The sequence below is a fragment of the Plecotus auritus genome (genome assembly GCF_963455305.1).
Source record: "Plecotus auritus genome assembly, chromosome: 13".
NCBI classification, from domain to species: domain Eukaryota; kingdom Metazoa; phylum Chordata; class Mammalia; order Chiroptera; family Vespertilionidae; genus Plecotus; species Plecotus auritus.
Window position 1 is genome coordinate 30105990 of NC_137779.1, and position 18511 is coordinate 30124500.

Below are 18511 nucleotides of genomic sequence, written 5' to 3' on the forward strand. Positions count from 1 at the left end.
GCGCCCCGCCCAGATCCCGGCCTGGCGAGGGGCGCGTCCGGCTTCTTCCGCCTGAGGGCGCCCTGGGGTCCCCACGGGCACAGACCCCGCCCATCAGCCCACTCGCCAGCCCCCCGACCCCGGCTCCACCCGCCGGCGCCCCCCGCGCGTCCCCACGCACCTCCCCCTCCTGGATCCCGGCCGGGTCCTGGCTCCTCCCCTCCCCCCTTGTCCCCGGGAAAGGAGGGGGTCCCAGGTGGGCCCGGAGGAGAGGGGGCGGCGGCGACAGTGATGGGGGTCGCTGGTCCTGGACGATGGTCGGGGGGCGGCCCCCGCTTTGGGGAGAGATGGAGCGGTGGAGAGAGGTGGACTCCGGGATGGACCCATCCTGGGGAGGAAGCGAGGCGGACCCCCCGGAGCCGGGGCCTGCGCCCCAGTAAAGGCGCCCGCCTCCCACCCCCCAGAGAGGGGCGCACGGGTCGAGGGGTCCTCTGCCCCGAAGCTGCCGCACCCGCCGAGTCACGTCCCCTGGCGGCCCGGCTCCCTGTGACTCAGACCACTTTATGGAGGAGGCGCGGCCGGGGTTGGCTCTCAGCACGAGTCTCCTGGTCCCGAGCCCGCTGCCCTTTTGACTTGGCTAAATCCACTCCTCCCTTCCATCAGACAGCCCCCCACTTCCCCCCATCAGGAGGGCCTTTCCTGAACCCCCCTCCCCCCCTCTCCTTCCCCCGGGGACCTCCTGCACTCCCACAGCCCTTGCCTTCTCCCTAAAATTGCCCTTCACGGCCTTGGAGCCAAAAAGTCCACCAACCTGCCCCCATGTTGATTAAAAATTTAACACATAAAAGGCATTTGCCGCCCTGACCGGTGTGGCTCAGTTGATAGAGCTTCGGCCTGTGGACTGAAGGGTCCCAGGTTCCATTCCAGTCAAGGGCATGTACCTGGGTTGCAGGCACATCCCCAGTGGGGGGTGTGCAGGAGGCAGCTGATTGATGTTCCTCTCTCATGGATGTTTCTTTTTTTTTTTTCTTTTTTTTTTTTTTTAAATATATTTTATTGATTTTTTACAGAGAGGAAAGGACAGGGATAGTTAGTTAGGAACATCGATGAGAGAGAAACATCGATTCAGCTGCCTCTTGCACACTCCCCACTGGGGTTGTGCCCGCAACCAAGGTACATGCCCTTGACCGGAATCGAACCTGGGACCCTTCAGTCTGCAGGCCGACGCTCTATCCACCGAGCCAAACCGGTTAGGGCTCTCATGGATGTTTCTAACTCTCCCTCTCCCTTCCTCTTTTATTTAAAAATAAAAAAAATAAAATAAAAGGCATTTGCCTTCTGAAAGCATCTGATGCTTACCCTTCCCGCTGCCAGGCATTACTCTCAGTGCCTCGAAATGTTTCCTCATTGCAGCCTTTCTCCGTGGGTTCGGTTCTCTAAGTGTGGCCTGACGGCTCTTGGGGTTCCCCAGTGCCCAGAGGGCCTCTGCCGTGGCCCCTTTGCCGTAGATGAGGGAGAGGCTGGATGTGCCTCGTGTGTTTAACACGAAGCTGCACACACCACAGACTGACCAGGCACATTCCGGGGTCCAGCCCCTGGAGCTGGCCATCCCAGAGACCCGCCCACCGCAAATAACGCCACTGCTCTCAGGACTTGCGCTTGTTGGGGGCAAAGTTATTTTTATGAAAACATATTTATGTTATAATGTGTCTATTTTTAAAGTAATATATTTAAAAAACACACCATCAGTTAATCCGCATTTTTAACCGGTATGCACATTAGCCTTAACCGGTTAAAAGGGTGGATTAGCTATTAACTGGTTAAAAAATGTGGATTTTGTCATCAAAGAAAACACGATAATTTCAAGAGAAACACCAAAAGTGCTTTCTTCAAAGTAATGTCCATCGCTAGCCACACATTTCCCCCACCTGTCAGGTCATTGGTGGGTACCGTCCCAATAGAACTTTTCTTGTTTTGAGGCAGACCATTCAGAGACCCCATTTCCCACTTCTGCGTCCGTGTTGAAGTGCTGCTCAGAAAGTGCGTGTGCCATCGATCGGAGCAAGTGGTCATCTGAAGGAGCAAGGTCTGGTGAACACGGCGGGTGGGTTCACACTTCCCAGGCAAGATCTTTTCTCGTGTCTTTAACGGGTTTTGAAGTGTGTGATGTTGCATCATCATGAAGCAGAATTACTTTGCCGTGTCTTCTGGCCCATTGTTGTCGTTTTACGATCAAAGCGTGGTTTGAATTGATTATTTGTTGTCGGTAGCGATCAGTATTAACGGTTTCACCTGGTTTTAGAAGCTCATAATACACCACACCTTCCCGATCCCTCCAAACGCAGAGCAGTGTCTTCTTTCCGAAGCGATTTGGCCTTGCAGTCGATGTTGATGGTTGACCTGGATCAACCCATGATTTTGTGCGTTTGGGATTCTCAGAATAAATCCACTTTTCATCGCCAGTCACAATTCGATGCAAAAAAGACTTTCTTTCATGCCATTGAAACAACATTTTACTGGTGATTTTTTGGTTTTCCATTTGTCTTTCGTTCAGTTGATGTGGCACCCACTTTCCTTCCTTTAAAATCCTTCCCATTGCTTGTAAACGATCGGAAATTGTTTGCTGAGCAACGTTTAATCTTTCTGCGAGTTGTTTTTGAGTTTGACCCGCATCTTCATCCAAAAATGCTTGTCACTGTTGGTCTTCAAACTTTTCGGTTGACCTGGACGTTCTTTGTCTTTCACATCGAAATCATCCCTTTTAAAGCGTTTAAAGCAGCGTTCACAAGTGTCTTGAGATGGAGCATGTTCACCATTAGCTTCCCGAAGTATACGATAACTTTCAGCAGCACTTTTCTTCAAAATAAAGTAATGAATTAAAACTTCTCACAAATGCTCTTTTTTTGGCACAAAATTTGACATTTTTTTTAAAATATATTTTATTGATATTTTACAGAGAGGAAGGGAGAGGGATAGAGAGCTAGAAACATCGATGAGAGAGAAACATCGATCAGCTGCCTCCTGCACACCCCCCACTGGGGATGTGCCCGCAACCACAGTACATGCCCTTGACCGGAATGGAACCTGGGACCCTTGAGTCTGCAGGCCGACGCTCTATCCACTGAGCCAAACCGGTTTCGGCACAAAATTTGACATTTTTAAGCGTAAACATATCTATGATGTTAACACCCTCAGAAAATTTGACATATGAAGTTTTGAAGCTTGTTGTCAATACAACAAAATAGCCTGCATATCAAATCGCATCTATATCAGCATATGTGTAACTCCATCTATTGGGAAAAAATCCGCATCATTAACCGGTGCACCTGGTAAGAGTAAAATGACATAATGTCTGTGAATTGCTTTCACATAACCCACTGGGAGGGAGGGTGGATGATTGGGAATATGAGTGAGTGAGGACTGGCCGTTTTGTTAATAACTGTTGAAGCTGTGTGATGGGACCATGGGAGGTCATTATACTATTCTGGGTCCTTCGGTAATATTAGCATTTTTTCATAATAATTAAAAAAAAGCCAAAACCGGTGTGGCTCAGTGGATAGAGCGTCAGCCTGCGGACTGAAAGGTCCTAGGTTCGGTTCCGGTCAAGGGCATGGACCTTGGTTGCGGGCACATCCCCAGTGGGAGGTGTGCAGGAGGCAGCTGATCGATGTTTCTCTCTCATCGATGTTTCTGACTATCTATCCCTCTCCCTTCCTCTCTGTAAAAAATCAATAAAATATATTAAAAAAAAAAAAGACTGCAGGCCTATTAACCAATGTCACCCCAATAAAAATGTAAAAAAAACCACCCAAACTCCAGTCTTGAAGGAGTGCCTGGGATGAGCACAAGTCTTGCTTCAGCCGCGGGTCAGAGAAGAGGCTGGAAGATCGGGAGTGGGAGGAAGGCTGCGTGGGGCTGGGGGACACCCTCAGGGCCAGGTCGGGAGAGCCGCCTGCGGGCAGATGCGAGCCAGCCGGGCTGGGCACGTGCAGAGAGGAGCCGTGATTGTGTGGAAGGAGAAGTCCCCACTTCCTGGAACATCAGGCCGCAGGGCCTGGAAACCACAGCGCTCCGAGAGGCCACTTGGGGCCACTTGAGTGTCGCTCTTATGCTGTTGCCATAGAGTCTAGACCACGCATGGGCTGAATGTCCGCGTTCCCCCAAACGCATAGGTTGAAATCTTTTTTTTTTTTTTAATATATTTTATTGATATTTTACAGAGAGGAAGGGAGAGGGATAGAGAGTCAGAAACAGCGATGAGAGCCAAAACCAGTTTGGCTCAGTGGATAGAGCGTCGGCCTGCGGACTGAGGGGTCCCGGGTTCGATTCCGGTCAAGGGCATGTACCTTGGTTGCGGGCACATCCCCAGTAGGGGGTGTGCAGGAGGCAGCTGATAGATATTTCTCTCTCATCGATGTTTCTAGCTCTCTATCCCTCTTCCTCTCTGTAAAAAATCAATAAAATATATTTAAAAACAAAACAAAACAAAAAAACAGCGATGAGAGAGAAACATCGATCAGCTGTCCTCCTGCCCACCCCCTACTGGGGATGTGCCCCGCAACCAAGATACATGCAAGATACATGCCCTTGACTGGAATCGAACCTGGGACCCTTCAGTCCGCAGGCCGACGCTCTATCCACTGAGCCAAACCGGTTTCGGCATAGGTTGAAATCTTGGCCCCCCACATTGCCTCCCAATGTGGTGGTATTAAGAGGTGGGTCCCCTGCCCGGCCAGCGTGGCTCAATGGTTGCGGGCTCCATCCTCAGTGAGGGGCGTGCAGGACGCAGCTGGTCCATGATGCTCTCTCATCACTGATGTTTCTAGATGTTTCTAGCCCTCTCCCTTCCTCTCTGAAATCAATACAAATATATATTTTTTAAAATCACCCATTGCTTTTGTATGGGTTCCTTTAAAAAAACGTATGAGCTAATGCCTTATAAGAGAGTGTAGTGCCGAGGGAGCCGAGAGCGAGGGAGAGGGAAGTGAGGCAGAAAAGGAGGAAGAGGGGTCTGGCCCCGGTTGGCTCGGCTTCGCAAGGACACCGAGCTGGTGGCAGGTCTGTGGGGAGGGTCTGGCCGGATGTGTGGAGCCACTGAGTCTCGGAACTGTCCTGAGCATGGAGGGGTGGACAGGACGGTGGGGCATGTGGGAGAAAGCGAGCAATTTCTGTTCGCTCCTCATCTCTCTTTTTTCTTTTTATTTTCTAAATATATTTTATTTCAGAGAGGAAGGGAGAGGGAGAGAGAGAAACATCAATGATGAGAGAGAATCATGGATCGGCTGTCTCCTGCATGCCCTCCACTGGGGATCAAGCCCACAACCTGGGCCTGTGCCCTTGAGCAGAATCGAACCGTGACCCTTCAGTCCACAGGCCAACGCTCTATCCACGGAGCCAAATCAGCTAGGTCTGTCTCTCTCCTTCCCTCTCTCTCTATTCCCCACCCCACCCCCACCCCGCTGTGATTCAGTGATTCAGCATGGACCTATGAACCAGGAGGTCACAGTTTGATTCCCAGTCAAGGGCACATGCCTGGGTTGCAGGCTTGATCCCCAGTGTGGGGCGTGCAGGAGGCAGCCGATCCATGATTCTCTCTCATCATGGATGTTTCTCTCTCTCTCTCCCTCTCTCTTCCTCTCTGAAATCAATAAAAATAAAAAATAAAAGAGTCTAAACCACAAACTGACCTAAATGATTTTAAAGCACACATTTGTCTCAATCTGTCTTCATTCTGAGGTAGGGCGGAAAGACCCCTGACGCGCAGTCATGACAAGGATGCTAGAAGGAAAACCCTGTGGGAGGAAGGATCATCGGTGCCGAACAGTGCCCGTGCTCAGTTCTCGGCGCTGTGGCTAGCACTGGCTCTTTTCGAATCATTTGGTAGAGCCGCTACTTTTGTAGAATAGAAACTTACAGATGGCTTCTGGCTATCTTTGGCGTGGCCACCACTGTGTTTGTCAAAAATGGGAGCTGAATGTACTTGGGTCCAGCATCTAGGGTACAGTTTGACACCGCCCCCCCCCCCTCCCTCTTGCCTTAAGCGGGTGCCATCTGTCATTCATACAAACTGGCTGATCCCTGGAGGCATTTGAATTTGCCTCCCCTGACTTAGAAAATAAAACTCCTACAATCGACAAGTCTTTGTCCACATCTTAAACCCCTGACAGGTGGAGTTTAAATGTTATTTAATTCATTCAAAGATGAAAATGAACATATCTAATTTCTAGATAAAAAGTGTTCTGAGCACTTTTCTTCTTCAATTTATTTTTTTAAATATATTTTATTGATTTTTTACAGAGAGGAAGGGAGAGGGATAGAGAGCTAGAAACATCGATGAGAGAGAAACATCGATCAGCTGCCTCCTGCACACTCCCCACTGGGGATGAGCCCGCAACCAAGGTACATGCCCTTGACCGGAATCGAACCTGGGACCCTTCAGTCCGCAGGCGGACGCTCTATCCACCGAGCCAAACTGGTCAGGGCTTCAATTTATTTTTTATTGATGTCAGAGAGGAAGGAGAGGGAGAGAGAGAGAGAAACATCGATGATGGAGAGAATCATGGGTGGGCTGCCTCCCGCACGCCCCACACCGGGGTGGAGCCCGCACCGGTGGGAATCAGACTGTGAGCCACTGGTTCACAGGTCGATGCTCAAGCACTGAGCCACGCCGGCCGGCTGTTCTGGGCGCTGTTCTTCAGCGCTGGCTTACTTGGGAAGTCACAGGCTCGTCCACCAGTTTAATTCAATTTCACAGGAAACCTCTGCAGGTATTTTAAGCAGAAAGAGAGTTAATACGGGGAAACAGAGGCGTGTAAGTGGGTTGGTGAGGCTGGAAGAGCAGGCTCCCGGCTCAGGAGCCTCCTGCAATGATGGCTCCCGAGTTACACCACAGAACCGACCTGCCAGGAGAAGCCACTGCCGCAGCCCGGACGGTGGGGAGTCGGGGTGCCGGCGGGGGGCACTGCTAGAACTCTTGAGCCCCATCACACATGGTCATTGCCAGGACAGGTTCATCACGGCTCCCGTGTCTCCACGCCAAAAGTGGGAAACTGGGCCATTGCTGCCCCCTGTGGCCTGATGTCTTTAAGAAACAGGCCCTAAGGGGTTTGGCTCAGTGGATAGAGCGTCGGCCTGCGGACTGAAGGGTCCCGGGTTCGATTCCGGTCAAGGGCATGTACCTTGGTTGCGGGCACATCCCCAGTAAGGGGCGTGCAAGAGGCAGCTGATCGATGTTTCTCATCGATGTTTCTAACTCTCTATCCCTCTCCCTTCCTCTCTGTAGAAAATCAATAAAATATATTAAAAAAAAAAAGAAAAAGAAAGAAACAGGCCCTAAGGGGTTTGGCTCAGTGGATAGAGCGTCGGCCTGCGGACTGAAAGGTCCCGGGTTCGATTCCGGTCAAGGGCATGTACCTTGGTTGCGGGCACATCCCCAGTGAGGGGCGTGCAAGAGGCAGCTGATCGATGTTTCTCTCTCATCGATGTTTCTGACTCTCTATCCCTCTCCCTTCCTCTCAGTAAAAAAGGAAAAGGAAACGGTCCCTCAAACAGCACATGCACATGTATGGTGCCATCTGATCCTAAGCAGAGAAACAAGGCATCTGGAGTTCTTCCCTCTACAGGTAAAGACAGCGGTGATGTAACACCGCTCAGGTCGAAAAGCTGGAGTAACGACCTAGACCTCCTCTCCCCTGGCCAGTTCTAAGAACCCAACCACCTTGTCATGAGTGAGGCCTTCCGGGGGCCTGAGAGCACCTCATGGCGGGGGCGTAGGGGGTGGGAGGGGGACAGGCTGGTAACTAACCATAAGCCAGGAGCACAAATCCGCATCGTAAGCACAGAGGCAGGGGCCGGTGCTGGGGAGAGGGATTCAGAGGAGAGGAAGTGGCGTGCGAGCTGGATTCTGAGGGATGAGTAGGCGTATGTCAGGAAAAAAGTCCTAGCAGTTGGCAAGAGCTTCGGGGTCGGGGTGTCTGTGGGGAACCGAGAGGGTTCGAGTTCTGGAGAATTTGGACAAAGTTAAAACCATTTTTTTTTTACAGTAAAATAAGGTGCATTAGTCGTAAGTATACATCTTCTTTTTTAAAAATATATTTTATTGATTTTTTACAGAGAGGAATAGAGAGTTAGAAACATCGATGAGAGAGAAACATTGATCAGCTGCCTCCTGCACACCCCCTACTGGGGATGTGCCCGCAACCAAGGTACATGCCCTTGACCGGAATCGAACCTGGGACCCTTGAGTCCGCAGGCCGACGTTCTATCCACTGAGCCAAACCGGTCAGGGCTGTATATATATTTTTTATTGTTTAAAGTATTACATATGTCTCCTTTTTCCCTGATTGGCCGCCACTCCCACCCCCCAGGACAAGCCCAATCGCCCCAGTGTCTGTGTCCATTGGTCATGCTAACATGCATGCACACAAGTCCTTTGGTTGCTCTCTAACCACCCGCCCCCCCCCCCCACCGCCTTCTCTCTGAGGTTGGATGGTCTGTTCAGTGTTACCTTGTCTCTGGATCTATTTTTGTTCATCAGCTTATGTTGTTCATTATATCCCACATATGAGTGAGATCATGTGATATTTATCTTTCTCTGCCTGGCTTATTTCACTTAGCATAATGTTCTCCAGGTGCATCCATGCTGTTGCAAATGGTAAGAACTCCTTTTTTTTTTACCGCAGCGTAGTATTCCATTGTGAAGATGTACCACAGGTTTTTAATCCACTCGTCTGCTGATGGGCACTGGCACTTAGGCTGTTTCCAAATCTTAGCTATGGTAAATTGTGCTGCTATGCACATAGGGGTGCCTATGTCCTTTCTGATGGGTGTTTCTGGTTTCTTGGGATATATTCCTAGACGTGGAATCACTGGGTCAAATGGCAGTTCCACTTTTAATTTTTTATGAAACTCCATACTGTTCTCCACTGTGGCTGCACCAGTCTGCATTCCCACCAGCATTGCACCAGGGTTCCTTTTTCTCCGCATCCTCGCCAGCACTTGTCCTTTGTTGATTTGTTGATGATAGCCATTCTGACAGGTGTGAGATGGTACCTCATTGTTGTTTTTTGATTTGCATCTCTCGGATGATTCGTGACTTTGAGCATGTTTTCATATGTCTCGTGGCTTCTGTATGTCCTCTTTCGAAAAGTGTCTATTTAGGTCCTTTGCCCATTTTTCGGTTGGATTGTTTATCTTCCTTTTGTTAAATTGTATGAGTTCCCTGTAAATGTTGGAGATTAAACCCTTATCTGAGATAGCACTGGCAAATATGTTCTCCCATGCAGTGGGCCCACTCCTATTGTTGCCTCCAAATCAGTCGCCATCTTTCTGAACAACCCAAAGAGGGTATTGCAAGCGGGCAGGCGAGGTTCGGGACCATTCGCTTTGTTGCGTAGTCCACGTGAACTTAAGGCTGCGCGCGAATCGGGTAAAGAACGTGGGGTCGATGGCTTTTGGTCCTTCGGAGCCACCGTCCAGGCTCGGGCCGCTGGCGGCCGCCGTGTCCCTCGCCGGCCGCCGTGCGTCCGTTACGTGGCAGCTGCCGGCGCCCGCCAATCCGCGCCGCCCGCATCAGCCCCCGCGGGTGGCGCAGCCGGAAGGGGCGGAGCTGAGGCGGTGGCGGCTGAGGAGGCAGCGGTGGCGGCGACGGCGGCAGCTCTGGAGGCCGCAGTCCCGGACCTGGCTTCGGCCCCAGCCCCACCATGGTGACGCTCGCGGAGCTGCTGGTGCTCGTGGCCGCCCTCCTGGCCACGGCCTCGGGCTACTTCGTCAGCATCGACGCGCACGCCGAGGAGTGCTTTTTCGAGCGGGTCACCTCGGGCACCAAGATGGGCCTCATCTTCGAGGTGGCCGAGGGCGGCTTCCTGGACATCGACGTGGAGGTGCGGGCGCGCTGCCCGCGGCCGAGGCGGGGTCGTGCGGCCGCTCGAGGGTTGGGGGCGGCCGGGGCGCGCGCGGGGCCTGCGGAGGGCGCGGGGGGTGGGCATGGAGGCCGCTGTCCGAGTCCTGGGAGAGGCCGGGCCACCGCCGCGGCCACGCCGGCTCGGCCCTTTTCCCCCGCCGCCCGCGCGGTTCCGGGTCCCGGGCGGCCCTTGGGATCCGGACCCGCTGCTCCGTTCGTGGCGCTGGGTTGACAGCTTGGACGGAGGGCCCCTGGGGACCTCTCGCCGGGCTTTGCCGCCCGGGGCGGAGGGCGCTCCTCAGCCGCGGCGCAGCGGAGGCAGGACTCCGTCCGGGGAGCGGCTGCCTTCCGTTCTGACACGGATTCCCGTGGGCACGCGGCGTGGGAACTTTGGGGAAAGCAGATCGGAAGTTACGAGGAACGGCGGGCGGACGTTCGCGTGGTGGTGGTTCTTTCCTTTCCCCGGAAACGACCTGCGTGTCTTACGCGCTTTGACCAGTTTTGGGTGAAGAGTGACCAATGCCCACTAGGATGGAGGTGGATGGAGTTGGGTCATGCATTTTAAGAGGAATGATTGCCAGCCCCTAAATGCACATACTTTTTTTTTTTTTAAAAACCAAAGGAATGATCCCCCTCTAACTTTTTTCTTGCGGGGGGGGGGAGTCACGTGGGATTAATATTTACATTCACGCGTTGGCACGATTACTTGGGTGTAAGGATTTTCCACGTGGTAGCGAACGTTAGCGGAATCGGGCACAGATGACGCCAAGCAAGTGAAGTCCAGGCTTAAGGGGTGCTGGAAGGAGTGACCGTGGACATGACAGAGGTCCGCTGTTGGTGTCCACGGTGGACAGTGGAGGGGTTGGTAGGCGGGACCGAGGTGAGCAAGGCCAGCCGCCATGGGTAGCAGGTTGGGATGAGAGCATGGCCTCCTGATTTCCACCTACTCCTTTCCCGTAAGCTTTCAGGCGCCTCGGGTAACACAGATGCCTTCTCTGGGTGGAAGTAATAACCAGGGAAACCTAGGAACGCACCTTGCTCAGAAGTCTTAGTTTTTGTTTTTTTTAAAAAATATATTTTATTGATATTTTACAGAGAGGAAGGGAGAGGGATAGAGAGCTAGAAACATCGATCAGCTGCCTCCTGCACACCTCCCACTGGGGATGTGCCCGCAACCAAGGTACATGCCCCTGACCAGAATCAAACCCGGGACCCTTCAGTCTGCAGGCCGACACTCTATCCACCGAGCCAAACCGGTTTTGGCGAAGTCTTAGTTTCTTGCTTTAAAAAAAAAAAGTATATATATATATTTTTTACCGATTTCAGATGAAAGGAGCGGGAGAGAGAGAAACATCAGTGATGAGAGAGAATCGTGGGTTGGCTGCCTCCTGCAGGTCCCACACTGGGGATGGAGCCTGCAACCCGGTCAGGGCACATCACACTGTGACCTCCTGCTTTATAGGTGGACCCTCAGCCACTGAGCCACGGTGGCGGGTGAGCATTCTTGCTTTTTTTTTTTTTTCTAAAAATATAGTTTATTGATATTTTACAGAGAGGAAGGGAGAGGGATAGAGAGCTAGAAACATCGATGAGAGAGAAACATCGATCAGCTGCCTCCTGCACACCTCCCACTGGGGATGTGCCCGCAACCAAGGTACATGCCCTTGACCGGAATCGAACCCGGGATCCTTCAGTCCGCAGGCCGACGCTCTATCCACTGAGCCACACCGGTTTCGCCACATTCTTGCTTTTGATGTTGGTGTAGTGGCTGCGTGTTTGTGTGGTTGTTGGAGGCACCAGGCCACATAGAGACGGAGTGTAAGGTGCGTGTTTCGTTTCTGAGGGGTTTGCATTTAGGTTGAATGAGCAAATGTAGTCAGAGTTGAGATTAGAAACACAGCCTTGTTTCCTTATCCGGAGCCGGAAGAGCTTCCCTCACCCTGTGGATGGAGCTGAGTGAAGATTGCATTTTGAAATTTACATTTCCTCAGGGAATAGACGGCATGACTTTCATAATGTGAGATCTTTCCTGACATCTGCATCTCTCTCCTGCCTCCAGATTACAGGGCCTGATAATAAAGGAATCTATAAGGGAGACCGGGAGTCCAGCGGGAAGTACACGTTTGCTGCTCACATGGATGGAACGTACAAGTTTTGCTTTAGCAATAGGATGTCCACCATGACTCCGAAGATCGTGATGTTCACCATTGACATCGGGGAGGCCCCCAAAGGACAAGACATGGAAACGGAAGGTGAGGCGGACATCCGGAGGGCGCATGTCCCATCCCAGGAGTGAAGATTGAGGTTGCACACTTTGGTCATCCGAATGGAGTATTTATTGTGATTTCTTACTCTAGTTCCATCCACTGTCCTTTTTCCTCCCGGCCCCCCCGTTTCCTGTTTCATCCCCTGTCTTTAAAATCAGGAACCTTTTGTGAAATACACGTTCTATTTCCCCCGAGCTCCTAATGCACGGAGACAGTTTCTGGAAGTTCATGTTTCCATTCTAGTTCTTTACAGTTGCCCCTGGCAGCAGCCTCGGCACTTGGTGCTGCTGTAAGCATGCAGGTTACTCGGGTCTTGGGATGCTTGGTCTTTGAGTTGCCAGTCCTGGCCCTTCATCTTTGTTTGCTCATTTGTGTATGTGACTAGTTTAGCTAAACATTTTGTTTTATTTTTTGTGTGTTCATACTTCAAACTTCTCTTTAGGTGGCGGAGATACCTGGGATGGTATGTGGATTGCTTTTTGACAGCATCCTGCCTTTGCACACGTTTGCTTGCTGTTACCTAATTCCTGCTCTCCTTTCTAACCTCCGTTTGTTGGCATGAGAGTGTGTTTTGTCTTAATGAAAAAACAACAACAACCCTACACCTAATTAGAGTGATTGGTTTTTGGTGCTTTTTATTTGGCTGACAGGAGATACCGGTTAGATCCTTTTAAATTAGTATCACTGGGAACATAGCCATTGACATTTTAGTGGTACCATTTGTTTCTTTTAAATGAATGGGAAGGGTGGAAAAATTCAACTAGAATTGGACAAGTAAAAGTCTTAAACACAGTTAATAGCAAGTGGTTCTATTGACTTTGTAGGAAGTATTTTATAGCCTTGTTTTAATGATCATTAAAGCTTTCTAACTTGAAACTTGGTTGGGTATGTAATACAGTTCTAAGAGCCTTGTCTAGATTTTGTGACAAAAGTTCTTTCAACCATACATTGCGGCTAGATCAGTTTTCATTCCTCAGCTGACCAGCACTGAGCCCTAAATTGATTCTTCTGGATGAATTGTTTGCCAGGAGCCAGCGCATTAGCATGGGGGGTGGGGGGGGGGGCAGTTACCACAGTGCATGGGAGGGTTTTTGGAAAGGAGCAGCCAGCACATTTCACACAGTCGCCCTAATGACGTTTGCCGTGGGTATTGAGCAGATAGCAGAGCGCTTAAACCCTAAGGAAGTGCTGGTTAGGGTCTGAAGTCTCTGGAATTCAGAGACTCCTACTACTCAGTAATTCCTGCGCCTGCTTTTCAGGGCCATTTACAGGGTGGGACTTGGCTAATTTTCAAGAAGAATTGGGAGTTTCAAGGGCTTTGTGTTTGTTTTCTGGAAATTAGTCCTTTCTAAGTAGTTAGAAATCGTTGGCTGATGAATGTGAATATTGAATTAGTCTCTAAATAATCCTTAACACAGTATTTAAAATTCTTGCTTTTGCTTGTTAATGTCAGTGAATGGCAGCTGTCAAGTCAAGCCTTCCTCTAAAGAAGTGGTTCTCAAGTCAGGATGATTTTTGCCCCCAAGGGCCACTTGGCAATAATCAGGAGACAGTTCTGATTCGCATGGCTGGTGGGTGATCATACAATGCACCAGGCTGCTCCCACAACAAAGAATTACCTGGTCCAAACGGTCAGCAGTGCCGCCTCGAGGAACCCTGCTCTAAAGGCCCACGTGGTGCACGCGCTTCCGGAGGGAAGCGAGCGAGGGGGGATCTGCGTTGCAGCCCAGCACTCACAATGGCGGGCCCTGGGCTTCCCTCAGGAAAGGCAGGATCATCTGTGGCTTCGGAATTCTCGACGAAGCCCAGTCCCGGCCACTCGTAACGAGACCCTTCCAGTGGGAATCTCTCCTGGTGTATGTTTTCCTGCCTGTTTCCTCATGCGATCATACAGTACAACCTGCAAGTGCGCACTTGCTCTTCAGAGCTGTGGGCTCACCTTGTACCCAGTTCTGGCCAAAGAGAACCTGGTTCTAGACCTCATGCAGCTGAGCGCTTTTCCAGGGCAGTGCCTGCTGCTCCCCACCGTAGTGCAGTCGCTGCTTGGCTCAGAGACGGATGTTGGAGCGGCTGTGGGTTCTCCCAGGAATGTTTTTCTGCTCAGCTTCAGAGATTGAGAGTCTGTTTTGGTACTGCTCCTCAATTAACATTAGAGTTAATGTGAATAGGTTTTGATTTTAGTTAAAATATTTATAGGTTAGTACTAGGGTGTTACAGGGACTTCGTGTGTTTGATATTCTGTGCTCCCCGCCCTTAGCTTTCCCCTCCTTGGTAAGCAGTCAGTAGAGTGAGCTTCACTTAGCGGCAGTTCAGTGGAAGACATTTCTGAGGGTTGTCTTCCTTTAGTTAGTAAGTATTGTATAGTATGTTTCTACCCTGAAAGATGTTTTTTTTTTTAATATATTTTATTGGTTTTTTACAGAGAGGAAGGAAGAGGGAGAGAGAGTTAGAAACATCGATGAGAGAGAAACATCGATCAGCTGCCTCCTGCACACCTCCCACTGGGGATGTGCCCGCAACCAAGTTACGTGCCCCTGACCGGAATCGAACCTGGGACCCTTCCGTCCGCAGGCTGACGCTCTATCCACTGAGCCACACCGGTTTTGGCAAAAGATGTTTTTACTAGGAATGGAATTTTAAAAAATGCTTTGAGAATTAAGTCATCAGTGATCCAAAATGATGTTGGAGCCTCTTGGATTTCTAGAAATAGCTGCTTTTGAATGTCTTCTCTGAGGAATATTTTGATTGCTTTATGCGTATTTTTCAAAGAGATTCCAGACCCATGCTGATTGTTTTCCAACCCTCCTGTAGCTCACCAGAACAAGCTGGAAGAAATGATCAACGAGCTAGCAGTGGCCATGACAGCTGTGAAGCACGAGCAGGAATACATGGAAGTGCGGGAGAGGATACACAGAGCAAGTAAGTCAGTGAGTCACAGAGCTGCCGACTCGCAGCAGGCTCGCGCCACGGCATGCTAGAGCGGCGCCACCCAGCCGCTGGCCTCCACTTTGCTCATTTGGGAGTTTTGCAAATATCATGCAAAAGCATTGACTTAAAAAGCACCTGTGCACAGATATGAGTATATGTGTTTGCAGAGCTTTGTACCACACCAGTTTACTATTGGGACATTGCTCCCTGGTTGCAAGTCTTGTGGGGACCCTTACAGTTTAGGAGAAGGAAAATTCACTCGAAAAGGAGATTTGAGTGCTGTGTCTACCTAGTAATTCTAAAAAGTTAAGGCTGTAGAATTAGATCAGAAACTTGAATGTGATATAAATCGAGCAGAATGAAATATAGAGTCATGCCTGTTACTTTAAGAATTAAATCCTTAGCTCATGAGTGGGATAAAGCATGAGACTTGTTCCAGGTTGGTAGTAACTATCAGTATTGGTCCATGAAACTGAGAAATCTCCCCCACTTAGAACAAATGCCACGTACACAGTAGGTGCTCAATAAATATGTGTTTGTTCTTTTAAAAGTGACGTACACACTTTGATTTAGTAACTGTGATCTTGAAATAATCTCTTAAATTTGTTAAAAGTCAGTTTTCTGATTAAAAAAAAGATTATAATGTAGGGACGTTTCAGTGTGAGGGAGAAAGAATGTTGGTTGGATTTTAACCCTGGAAGTGTAACCTTGGGCCAGTCGCTTTCTCTCTTGGTTCCCCATACGTAATAAGCAGATTAGATGTGACTGTACTCCGAATCTTACAGGTCCATTTAAGTCTAAAATTCTCTGCTTCTAACTGTTGAGTTGCTTGGGGACAGAAGTATTGAGTATTATGAATGGTGTGCAAATATGACTTTCACATGGGGTAAGAGTGGGGGCTGCTTTTCCATGCTTCTGTCATTGTTGTTAAATGGTGTGTATTTGTTTATCCTCCACAGTCAATGACAACACAAACAGCAGAGTGGTCCTTTGGTCCTTCTTTGAAGCTCTTGTTTTAGTTGCCATGACATTGGGACAGATCTACTACCTGAAGAGATTTTTTGAAGTCCGGAGGGTTGTTTAAAGAGCCTTTTTTTCTGATGATCCGAAACTCATAATTCACTGTTTACCAAACATCTTGATCATAATAATGTCATTAGTTCATACATTTTTATTTTCTAAATTGTACATTCACAGCCTATGTTTCTTTGTGATTAATAGATATTGGGAAAGTGATAGTGAGAATTTGACATTTGATTGGCACAGTTTATTTGAATTCTGCCTCATTATACAGGCCCTTCCAGAGCTTGAACACTGTAAATGAAATGTAGGCATGTAGTCCTTCTTACATCTTCTTTTGTTTTCATAATAAAATGCAGTTTGTTCAGGATAGTACTTTACTAAAATGACTGCATTCTTTTGACCCCTTATCCTGCAGTTCACGTCATTAAAGATTCCTTTTGTTTAGATTTATGAGAAATAGCCGTCTCATCGGCATCTCCTGCCCATCTAATGGCAGACTGTGTGACGTCACAGGGTGCTGCCAGGTGGGTCCTTTTATACTTAATCTTGTTTTTGCGTTCAAGATCAGACAACCCAACATTCCCCCCTCAGTTTTTACTTTGAGCTTTAGGACTTCACCTTTACTAAATGGATGGCACAGCAGCTAATAATCCTTCTTTGATTTCTGCCTAACCTTGTAAGAAGTCTCTATTAGAGCCAATTCTCTGGGTGTTGCAGCTGACGGTAGCTCTTGTCCTTTCTGTGCTGGCACACACCTCTCCACTCTTGGCACGTGGGAGCTCTGCATTCACGTAATGGGGGAAATCTGGGTTTCTCACGCAAATGGTTAAGCCTCTTGGATTTCATTGCAGTGAGTGAGATACAGCCACTGTTTTAGTTCTGATCAGTGGCGTTGGGCCACTTGTTAATTAGGGTACTGACAGCACTGTCAGCACTAGGGTTTCTGGTTTGGTTTTTCTTGGGTCTTTTTTGGCACATGTGAATGTTATTTGTATAAAACGAAATGACTTTCTCTTGGTCTCTGATGATGTGTTTAAAATTGAAGGAGCATCAGGTTTGGTGTGGGGATGATCCAGGATTATGTTGTGAACTGATGTATTTTAGTTACTTGGACATTTTTTTGGATCTTTGCAAAGGTAAAACTACAAGTAACGAGTTTTATATAATTAATTTAAATTTGTTACAGGTTTTCATGTTCAGGATAAACACTTTCCAACCTTGGGTGACAATACTTGCAGCAGCTTAAGGTGACTGTTTTACCTTAGGACACTGCTGCATGCCAGTTTTTCTGCGTGTGTGAGAAAACACTTCAAAATTGAATTAAAATATGTAAATTTAAAATCGGTTGTGTATCGAATCTGCCCCAGGTTCAGTAAATAAACAATTCTTTTTAAAAACAGTCGTTGTATTCTGTTTTGTATATTGATTAATTCACATTTCTTATATACCAGTTTTCTACTCGTATTTAAATGAGACATGTCCATGTTTTCTGAGTTACCTTTTATATCCGTAAACTTGATAGTGAGAAGGAGCCCAATTGTAGGTTTCCCTGTGTGGTTTCTTTCACGGGTCAGTGTTAACATCTTTTGTTTTTTTCCTGTGGAAAAAGTAGTTTTGGGTGATTTTTTATTCATCCACCTGTTGGTTTACGGATGTGGGGAATCCGTTTGAGAGAGAGAGATTTGCTGAAGGCTCCCAGGTGAAGAGTGACCAGAAGTCTCTGCCTTTAGGAATGATTCCTCTGCCTCCAGGACACTAGGCCTGCCAGCAGTACAGAAGACTGGCACGTACTGAGCACCGGGCACCGTCCTGGCAGGATGCTAAACGCGACACCGTCCGTCTCATTCATTCCTCAAACCACCATTTCCTTGGGCGATATTCTTATTTTGGAAATAAACAGGCTTGGAGAAGGTCCAGAACATAGTAAGCAGAGCCCCAACGCGGGGGCAGCTCTGCCCTGCTCCTCTGCCTTTGTTTTCAGCGCTCTCTGCAAGCCCCAGGCTACGAAGTGGTCCGTGGTGTTGTGAGGAGGTGAACATGTTTCAGTGAACTTTTATTTCACTGCCTTTCATCCCAAAATATTGGCTGTGTACTTACTGCCAGAGTAGCCACTGGGATAAAGAGGAAAATCCCCCATTGTGGGATTTACCTTCTAGTGGGGGGGGGATGAAGCGCGTATGTAAGTTACACTACTGACAAGTGCGTGGGGGAAGGGGCGTTAGAGAGCAGGAAAGGAAGGCACCGCTGAGACGGTATGTGGAAACTCCTGGTGGAAGTGGGGAGAAGCCGCGCGCTAACTGGAGAAGGCTGTGCTCACGGAGCCAGCACTAAAGCTCGCTGAGAGCGGGCGCGGCCCCAGCGAATGATGAGCACAGGGACGACACGACAGGGTTCTAGCTTAGGACTGATCGCA

The 18511-nt window shown here is 49.1% G+C and overlaps 1 protein-coding gene across 2 annotated transcripts; it reads left to right on the top strand.

Moving 5' to 3' along the window:
- The first annotated feature begins 9558 nt into the window (after positions 1 to 9558).
- On the top strand, positions 9559 to 17497 carry TMED2 (transmembrane p24 trafficking protein 2). 2 transcript variants are annotated; one of them, XR_013959547.1, is made up of 5 exons: positions 9559 to 9860; positions 11940 to 12132; positions 14959 to 15066; positions 16035 to 16622; positions 17285 to 17497. XR_013959547.1 is itself a non-coding variant. In XM_080650117.1 (4 exons), the coding sequence occupies exons 1-4, from the start codon at positions 9681 to 9683 to the stop codon at positions 16157 to 16159; spliced, it is 606 nt and encodes a 201-aa protein (XP_080506243.1). In that variant the 5' UTR covers positions 9559 to 9680; the 3' UTR covers positions 16160 to 17497. The 2 variants fall into 2 exon arrangements, 1 of the variants encoding a protein (XP_080506243.1); XM_080650117.1 differs by having other exon boundaries at positions 16035 to 17497.
- Positions 17498 to 18511: the final 1014 nt, after the last annotated feature.

Coding starts and splice junctions, on each gene's coding strand:
- TMED2 (XM_080650117.1), top strand. CDS start 9,681: ATGGTGACGCTCGCGGAGCTGCTGGTGCTCGTGGCCGCCCTCCTGGCC. Junction 12,133..14,958: donor ACAAGACATGGAAACGGAAG/GTGAGGCGGACA, acceptor ACCCTCCTGTAG/CTCACCAGAACAAGCTGGAA. Junction 15,067..16,034: donor GGAGAGGATACACAGAGCAA/GTAAGTCAGTGA, acceptor TATCCTCCACAG/TCAATGACAACACAAACAGC.